At 36.8% G+C, this 9,894-nt stretch overlaps 1 protein-coding gene across 1 annotated transcript; it reads right to left on the bottom strand.

Annotated features, from left to right (window-relative positions):
* Window positions 1-5,300: 5,300 nt before the first annotated feature.
* Window positions 5,301-9,894, bottom strand: LOC117496477 (cytochrome P450 2K1-like). The gene is made up of 9 exons (XM_034148151.1): window positions 9,618-9,894; window positions 9,305-9,467; window positions 8,998-9,147; window positions 8,746-8,906; window positions 8,438-8,617; window positions 6,826-6,967; window positions 6,533-6,717; window positions 6,043-6,184; window positions 5,301-5,957 (listed from the first exon to the last, which is right to left on the bottom strand). The coding sequence occupies exons 1-9, from the start codon at window positions 9,822-9,824 to the stop codon at window positions 5,770-5,772; spliced, it is 1,518 nt and encodes a 505-aa protein (XP_034004042.1). The 5' UTR covers window positions 9,825-9,894; the 3' UTR covers window positions 5,301-5,769.

Below are 9,894 nucleotides of genomic sequence, written 5' to 3'. Positions count from 1 at the left end.
AATTTAGGATTATGGCATCCAAATTTAGGATTCCTAACTAAGGACATTTCTAAATTAGGACAATTCTTCAATAGCTAACTTGTGATAAAGTTTGGAAACATGTACCCTAATAAAACTCTCAACTGAGACGAGACAGTTAGTCAGACCTAAGAAATCTCTCTAATAAGGAAAGGGAAACAAAACTATTCCCATTGTGTTTACTGCTCGTAGATTTGATAGAAACAAGGTCGAGGTCTTCAAGTATTCACTCACACAAGCTCATTTACCCTGATTTTGCAAACCCTTGAAAATGATTACCTGTGTGTATTATTCAATGGCTCATGGCAATGACATGTTCTTTTAGGAAAGGATTACAACTTTTCCCCAGCTCCCAGAATATAAAATCTCTTTATAACATCTGCAGAGACATTCAATTTATTCAGTCAGAACATACCCTGTACCTTCCCTAATATAGCTTTAACCTCTTCTACACCGCACCCCCGATACCGGGGGAAAAACGCGTCATCTGCCAGAAACAGCGTCTGAGGGCATCTTAATATTCAATAAACTGAATGTTTTATATCCATGTAACGGGAAGAAACTCGGCTAACTGATTTTTTTTTTTTTTTTTTTTCAAAAAAACCCCACAAAGCTAGCGCTGGGCCTATGAATTAGCCACGAGCGAAAAAATGCTAACGGCGTTTTGCACAGAAACTCACTCATAACACCCTTATTATTTATCTTTACTGCACGTCCAACATATCGACTAGCATCGTGAGAACACACAGAATCGATCAGTACCTACATCATCACTCCATGATAAGAACTCGCAACTTTATAAACAAAAACAGACATCAAAACATGTGGCGCTAGGTAGCTAAAAACGCTAACATGGCTTACCTGTGTCGTTGTCTGGTCACAAGTGGTCTTCAAGGCATTAAAACGATAAAAACGCTGCTGAAGTTAATCCATAGGTTAATCCAATGTGTCTGTGTCCCTTTGAGATGATTTCTGACAATCCATAAGAAATAAAACTGCTTTTCCGTTTCCAGATGTCAGAGCGAGAGATAGGTTCACTCTGATGCAAACCTGCGTGCGCATAACGGTACGTAACGTGTGTGTGTATATGGAAATTCCCCTTCGATTCTATTGGCTCTAACGGTCAAAAAGAGATGTCAATCACCAAAATCGACCAATGGGTTCCAGAGAAACGGTAAAAACGCCCATTTCCACCCAAATCACCTCAGAGGTGGAGTTTTCTTTTGCTAAACCTCTCTAAAAAGGTCAAATGTCACTTGTTTTGCATAAATCTTGACACAGGGTACTTATTATATGTTGTACTTTGGATTCCTGAAGCTTTTAGTCTACCTTACCATCATCCAAGGGTAGTTTTCACTATAAGTAAAAAAGAATTTTTGGACGGACACTATCATTTACAGTTTTTTACTATGTTCAATCTGAATTTTCTTTAACATAAAAAACCTCTATATTGATTCTGACTTTTCTACATCCAACTCACAGGTTTATCATTACTTTGAGAAAAAAGATTATTAATTTAACCCTTTTAGAAGGGAAGATATGGTCATTTGTTCTGGGAATGTCATTTTCAACAGGTTAACATGGGAACTGTTACCACGGTTTTACTTCCTTTTTGATTCAAAACATTTATTTTGTCCATTATTTTCTAACTATGTATAAATAAATTACTTTGTCTAGTTTTTATATCACAAACTGTTATAGAGCACTTAAGCCTTGACATACGGTCATTTAATTAATTTGTCTCGTCAAGTCAGGCTGCTAAATATTTTATTCTTTTTTTATTTTAGACTTTTACATCATTTATCATCACTGCATTAGTTCTAATACTTTCAGATGCATGATTTAATTTGTTTCAGCCCACCAGGTGGCAGAATTTCTCCCAAAAAGCAACAAACAAAGTTATTATGCTACTGTGTTAGCAAGCAGTTACCTATCAACATATCCAGCGAACATAAATCAACATTATCAATGATAAAGCCCTGCTGAGCTCTGCCAGGTCAGGGTTGATTTTTAACCAAGGCTTCAAGATGGACAACAACGAAAATGTCCAAATAGCTGAAGTTAATGTTAGACTGGGAAAAAGAAGCCTCTAGCGTCAAAGTCAACTTTATTGTCAATCTTCTGTGTGAGATACAGCATTTACAGATACACAGATTCAGCATGATGTTCTGCGCCCTATAATAATAGCACATTTAATTGAAGCTGCCTGGTCTCCTAAAAATAAGGTTTCATGAAAACAAAACCGCTCTTTTGAAACCCCCTTTTGAAGTACCCTTTTTTGTCTCGGATTACATCTGTTTTTGATCTTTCACAAACAAGGTTTTAATCAAAGGAAGTGCTGTCTCCGTAAGGAGGTCGTTTGCATAGGATGGTCAAACAAACACTGGACTTTCACGGAGGAGATTGGTGTTCCGTGTAAAACTATTAGTCAACCAAGAACTTATATTTGATTTATCTCCATTACTTTAATAATATAATAAAGTTCTTGTTTTAAACCAAACCATGATCTTTAGCTTAATCTAACCAAGTGGCTTACTTCATTATTGGAAACGTTTTTCCACTAAGCGTGGTAATCATTGTGTGACAAAAAAAGTCAATGATAACTTATAGGTATTTCTTTAGATTTAACATAAAAAAAACTCATCATCCCCTTGGAAATTGCGTCCTTTACAATTTCTCCTGTATTCCCGGAATTTGAAAGAAAAGTTCATATATTTGATATACTCATTGTTTTTGTTTTGTCGTAAAAAAGAGTACTAATGCTCAAACATATTACAGACAAACTTTGACCGGAAATTGCGTCCTTTACAATTTCTGAAAATTGTGAGGATTCTAAGCTCCTTTCCTTGTATTTTTGGATTCTTTGCCATATATAGTAGTGCCCATCTCAGTGTAGTTGCTGTTGTGTCAGTGCCAGCAGTAAAGAGATTAAGAACAGTCTGTATCAGGTTTTTATCATGGAAGTGACTGTCGGTGATCCCGGATTCCTGCGAGTAAAGATAATTCAGTTATTCAAACAAATCTGAACAAAACCTTTGACGTGTTACATACAGTAGGAGGGCATTTTTTGTTTTGTTGAGGTAGTAGTTGGCCAGCCTTTTTATCATTTAATCAAAGGGCTGACTAGTACTGATGTAGTTATCTCTATTGCAAATTACATCTCAAAATGTCAGAATGTTAATCAGGATATCTGTGAATCACTTTTGATATGAAGAAGTCAGTAATTTCCTCTTTCACTTAAAACACACATCACAATTACATTTTAACATGTTGAACAAAGAATGGTGACCAATGCAGTTTCCCATCATCATCAACATCATCATTTTTAATATGTCGAAATATCAACAAACCATTTTGGGTCATTGGCCAACATTGCCATCTTCATTACTGATATATGGCCCAAATTGCCATGCATATTTCTGACACACAATATTAACATTTCTATAACTACTTTTACATTTTGACTACAGGAAATTCTTTTTTTATAACCTAAATTCAAATTTGACCAGCTTTGAATTAATTTGAGATATTTTACGTATATTTGTTTCAATACAAATGTTTCACTAGTTACAACTGGAAAACCGATATCTGATATAATAATAATAATAGTAATAATCAATAATTATAATTTCTTTCGATTTTGGTGATTGACACCTCTTTTTAACCGTTAGAGCCAATAGAATCGAGGGGAAGTTCCTAAATCCACCAACACATTACCATTGAAGAGTGAGAGAGAAAACCGAAAGCTATTTTACACTCTGAAAACTGAAAACTAGGCTTATTGATCATAAATATGACGATGGATTATCAGTAATTATTTCTAAGTGACACAGAGACATTGGATTAACTTTAGGCAGGGTTTATATGAGTTTTAATGCCATTGAACACAACTTTTGATCAGAAAACAGCAACGGTAAGAAATATTTGCCGTTTTGGCCCAGTAAAGTGAAGTTGTGTGTTGTCTTTGCCAGCCTTCGCTGCCGCGAGTTTTGATCGCTCAGTGATGATACTTATACCATTGGAATCTGTAGAATATCAGCTTTCAGATGATATCTTGTTTGTGCAGATCCGATGAAGTATAAAAGATCGCTAACGTGAGTTCTGTGCTAAACACAACAATATTCACGAAACTGTGTCTCAGGGCTTCTTAACATTTAACAACCTATGAATGTGTCATACTCACTTAGCGGGAAGAAACTCAGCTTAATCGGATCTGCACAAACAAGGTATCAGATGAAAGCTAAGATTCCACAGATTCCAATGGTATCATCACTGTGCGACCAAAACTCGCAGGAGCGAAGGCGAAACCAGACAATGCACAACTTAGCTTTACGGGGCCAAAGCGGCAAATACGTCTTACCTTTGCTGTTTTCTGATCAAAAGTTGTGTTCAATGGCATTAAAACGTATATAACCCTGCTGAAGGTTAATCCAATGTCTCTTTGTCACTTTGAAATGATTACTGATAATCCATCATCCTATTTATGGCAAAAACAGAGTTTTCATATATAGCTGCTATGAGAGCTACGAGAGTGTATGACAGTTTCCGGTTTTGGGCATGCTGGCTGCGCATCACTCATTCACCAATGGTAATGTTTAGATGGATTTAGGAACTTCCCTCTCGATTCTATTGGCTCTATCGGCTAAAAAGAGGTGTCAATCATCAAAATCGACCGATGGGTTCCAGAGATGTGGAAAATCCACCCAAATGACCCCAGAAGTGTTTTCTTTTTTCTAAACCTCTTTTTAAAAAGGTCAAATGTAACTGCTTTGCATCAATCTTGATACAGGGTAAGCTTTTTTGTCTACTATCCCATCATTCAAGGGTGGTTTTCACTATAAGTAATGTTTTTTTTTTGGGAAACTATAATTTACATTTCCTTTTACTATGTTCAATCTGAATTTACTTTAAAATAAAAACATCTATATTGATTCTGACTTTTCTACATCCAGCTCACAGGTTTATCATTGCTTTGAGAAAAAAGATGATTAATTTACCCCTTTTAGAAGTGAAGATATAGTCATTTGTTCTGGGAATGTCATTTTCGAGCCTGAGACCTGAAAAACAGGCTTGGGGCTTAACAGGTTAACTCTGAATCTTGTATATGAGTGGGAGTAACATGAACTAATTTTGTTTTACTGTATTGTGGATGTTTATTGTGGTTCTGGTTTTCTAGGATGAATACTTTGTATTAACTGATTGCTTCCTCCTCTACCAGTTATGTAAATTCTAGTTCATTATATTACATTTGGCCATTAACAATGAAACAAATACAATTCAAATCTGCGTAGTTTATTTTCTAAATTTCTCTTGTAACAAGGGGGAATTGGATAATAAATGAACACCTTAAACATTGGCAAAATGTGGCGAATCATGCATTTTTTTTACAAGGTACTCACCCCCTTCATTTCTTAAACACTTCAATGAGGTTTTTGACTTTGGTGAAATCAATTTCTCAATGATTTACAAAGAAATGCAGACAAAGATTAACATGAATACAATTGACATGTTAATGACATGATAGCCAGAAACACCAGTTGATGTAGAGAATACCATGTACTTTGCCAGATCTGCATTTACAGGTCTATAGTGAGGAAGTGAAAATTGTTGTGATGAAATGTATGAAGTTGTACATATTATCTGCTGTTGCACTACATTAACTATCAAGTTGTACAATTAGAAAATGCTCTGGAATTAAATTGATTTAAAGTCATGACAGTGGGACTAAGCAGCATTTTCAAGCCCTACTGCTCACATGCAGGAAACAGCACACAGTTTATGAGGTGAAGGGCTGAGGGTGAAGCCTACACGTGGAGTAAGATCCAATTCATCCTCCGAAACCCCTGGAGCAGGAGTAAAACGAAAGTGTTGCAAGAGGCTTGTGAAGAAGATGAAGAGCTCCATCCTGGCCAGACTCTCTCCAAGACAAACCCTGCGACCTTTAAGAGAAAGAAATCAAAAGGAATATGATCATCTCGCCTGCAAGTCAGTGCACATCAAGAAGTGATGGCTAAATTCACCAACCTGCAGAAAAAGGCATGAAGGCATCTCGCTTGAGGAACTTCCCATCTTTGTCCAAGAAGTGTGCAGGATAAAAACTGCGGGGGTGTTCCCACTCACTCTCATCATACAGGACGGATGTCAAGAGAGGAAACACTGTGGTACCCTGTGGACAAAACACGGTCCATTTCCAATACTGTCATATATATAGAGGGCGGATTCTATAGATAGAACTGGTTGAACAATGGATGTCTTACTAATATGACCTAATGATTTAAATAAGGGCAATCAATTAAGTCAAGAAGAGCATGTTTTTTTTTTTTTTTTTTAACCCTGTTCCTTGCTTAGCACCTGCTGATTAAGGTTTGCATTTTTTTCAGCTTAGGCAGATCTAAGGTGGTATGTCTAGTTTAATTTAAGTCACAGGACAGTCCTTCGGTTTTATTAGTCATATGTGTTTCATCCTTTCAAGTAATTTTGGATTCTCTAAATTAAGTTGTTCATTCATTCTGACCTTCTTAATGAAGTGACCCTGGAAAGTTACGTCTTTGCTTGTTTTGTGAGGAATGGCCATCGGGACGATGTTAGCCAGTCTCTGTGTCTCATGGATGACGGCGTCAGTGAAAGGCAGGCTCGTCCTGTCCTCAACCTGGGCTTTTCGACTTCCTATCACCCTGCTCAGCTCTTCCTGGACCTGGTCTAAAAGATGGAAAGTTTTTATAATTGAGATGATCTTTGTGTTGGTAAAGCACATATTGTTGCTTGGACTGTTGTAGGATTTTTTGGGGGCGATTTTAGGCTCCTTACCTTGTATTTTTGGATACTTGGCCATAAACAGAAGTCCCCATCTCAGGGTTGTTGCTGTTGTGTCAGTCCCGGCAGCAAAGAGATTAAGAACTGTCTGCAACAGGTTATTATCGTGGAAGTGACTCTTGGTAATCCCAGATTCCTGCAGGTAAAGATTAATTATTGTAGTTATTTAAACCAATCGAATGTATGAATGTTACATATGAGGGATTTTGATCTTGTTCTTTCTTGTAGTTTTCATGACCGAGTGGGTTTATGGATAGCCCTTTTATAATTTACTCAAAAGGGATGACTATTGGCAATCTAGTTCTCACTAGTGGAAATCACATTTCTACGTGGCAAAATGTAAATATATAACAGTAAAAACATTTGTTAAAAAATCAATAATTCCTTTTTGAACTTATATGAATAACAATTTGAGATACTTACAATAAATGTTGAAAAGGATAGTGACTAGTGTATGTGTAATTTCCCATATCAGTTGTCTGCATTTTGAATATATCACAACATATCTCAAAAACATTTTGGCCCAAATTACCATAATCCTTACTAAATTCAAATTTGACTAGATCTACAATTAATTGTATACATCTCAAGTATAAAAGTTACTTGTAAAAATATGAGTTTTACTAGATGGATATTAGAAATCGGTAATAGTTTTCTGAAATTCAATCCTAGATATCTTACATTTAAATTCATACATATTAAATTATAACATTTAATTATAAACCAACATTTCAACAGTTTACTCTTTTCTTGTCTAAATGTATTTTTACTAGGGATGCAACGATACATCGGCCAGAGGGACGATGTTCGCCCTATTTAGGCGCCGATGTTTTTGTTATTTTTTCTCGCGTTCCATCATAACATCTGCGGCACCCGTAGTTCATTTATATAAAAAAAAACATTAACTAAAGAAAACAAAAAAATCTGCAGTGTGGGACTATTTCATTGTTTCACCCAGAGATCCGCGATTTGCAGTTTGCAAAAAGTGTTCCGTTGACACGGAACGGAGCGCTCTCTTTTCCTCTCTCCCTCTCTCTCTCTTTTCCTCTCTCCCCTGACAGCCGGTCCGTATCCGTCTCAAGCTGATCCAGTAATGAGTGATCCGACAGTGAAGAATAAATATATTTATAACTAGTTTAGGTAGATTCATAGGTAGATGAACTAGCTAAGTGTGATGTCTAAATCTAAACGTGTGTTTTGCTCCGCTCACAAGGTCCCCTCACTGCGAGCAGACCTGCAGGTGATCCGGTGGAGCTCCATACTTTCTAAACAGCGTACTATGATGTTATAATAACGAACTTGCTCAGCCTTTGAAACTGAAACCATTTTGCGAGAAATAAATGTGTTTTTCCTGGCACAACATGGAATAACAACAGTGGAAAATAAATTACATTAAAACCGCATCGGCATCAGCCAAGAAATTTAGCATCGGTGCATCCCTAATTTTTACACATCTAGGATTCTATTTATGATATCTATGATGAAGAACAATTGTACATAAATAACAATATAATTTTCTTAGTGGCCTATGGAGAGACAAACAAAGCAGTAACGGGTTGATCAACCAGTGTTTTTTGTTAGGGTTAGTGATGTGTAGCTTGCCAACCTCCAGATTTTGCTTTCGGAGCAGAAATGAGTCCACAAAGCCTCTGCACATCTGGGGATTGAAGGTCTCTTTCAAACGTGTAAACAGCCGTCGATTCTGTTCCTTGTTTGCAGCAACCATCGTGTGGAGTTCCTTTCTGTTAGCAACCCACTTACCAATCCATGGGAACATGTTATATACCTGTTAAAAATTAACAGGCAATGAAATAGTGTTCAAAAGACAAGTGACACATTTGTCATGTTCATATTTTATATGAACATTAAAACAACATCTGAAAGTCTAAGCTTAATAAACATATGAAATAGCACCTGTATCGACGGGGAGCCCAGGAGTTGAATATTCCTGTTTGTTCTTTCTACCAATGAAGTAAACTCAGGATCATCATATTCAAATCTGCTGCCATAAACAATGGAGCAGATAATATTAGAGACTGCACAGTTCATTGGTTGGGCTGTATCAAAAGCTTTTCCTGTAGAAAGGATTACAGGAACATAAAAAAGGAATCGCAAGCATTGGCAAAATGTTGTTTCTCATGCTGTTGGTTTTAATAAGACACTTACCTTTGCATTTATTAAACACTTCAATGAGGTAGGTGCATTCCTCCATGATTTTGTCCTCACAAGCCCTCTTACCCATCCCAAAGTCTCTGAGGTTAGTCAAGGCAAAGCGCCTCATCTCTTTCCATGATTCACCGTTGGAAAATACAACGCCTAAGATTAAAAAATGTTTTAAGTTAAACAAGATTAGACTAGGTTGCAACAAAGTTTATGGCTGCGTCCTATTTGGTCAAATTGTTGCCTACTGCCCAATCGGCTGTTTTAACAAACAAGGAAAATATTTTGTGTAAACAAATCTTGCTTTCCTTACCATGGCCGTTACTCATTTCCTTTGTTATTTGCATTGTATCTCTGTCTCCAAACTCTTCAGCGTAGTTCACAAGGGCCTCCTTCACTGTTTTATATCCAGCCAGGACCACCACTTTTTTGGATCCCAAATACACTGTGAACACTGATCCATATGTTTTGGAAAACTAAGAAAACCGGGGCATAATGTCAAGTTTTTTTTTAAATAACCAAAAACACAAATTAATTTGATTGAACCTTTGTAACATTGCTACCTGAAGTGCACATCCAACAAATCACCCTTAAAGACATGCTTGTTATTCCAGTCATTTTCTCACCTCCAGAAATGTGTGGTAGGGTCTTTTAAGGTCAATCTGCAGCAGGTTTCCGATGATGGGAAGTGGTTTTGGACCTGGAGGTTCCTTTCCTTCATCCTGGGAGCTAAAACTGGAGGATGAGACAATAAAGACGAGCAGCAGGACAACCAAAGCCCCAAACAAGGAGATAGAGCTGAAAGACTGAAGGAGAAAATCTATTATCCCCATGATTTAAAAAAAAAAAAGCGTCCTTGACAGCTTACTGAAAAAACGCTTCTGGATTATGTGCTTTGTGTGT

The sequence above is a fragment of the Trematomus bernacchii genome, unplaced genomic scaffold (genome assembly GCF_902827165.1).
Source record: "Trematomus bernacchii unplaced genomic scaffold, fTreBer1.1, whole genome shotgun sequence".
NCBI classification, from domain to species: domain Eukaryota; kingdom Metazoa; phylum Chordata; class Actinopteri; order Perciformes; family Nototheniidae; genus Trematomus; species Trematomus bernacchii.
This window is presented reverse-complemented; position numbering and strand designations above follow the sequence as displayed.

Bases quoted from the DNA above. Each gene is read 5' to 3' on its own strand.
- LOC117496477 (XM_034148151.1), bottom strand. From the start codon at position 9,824: ATGGGGATAATAGATTTTCTCCTTCAGTCTTTCAGCTCTATCTCCTTG. The intron at 8,618-8,745 runs GTGCTATTTCAT...AATTTTTAACAG, and splicing joins TGGGCTCCCCGTCGATACAG to GTATATAACATGTTCCCATG. The intron at 6,968-8,437 runs GTTGGCAAGCTA...CTTTACCTGCAG, and splicing joins TCCGAAAGCAAAATCTGGAG to GAATCTGGGATTACCAAGAG.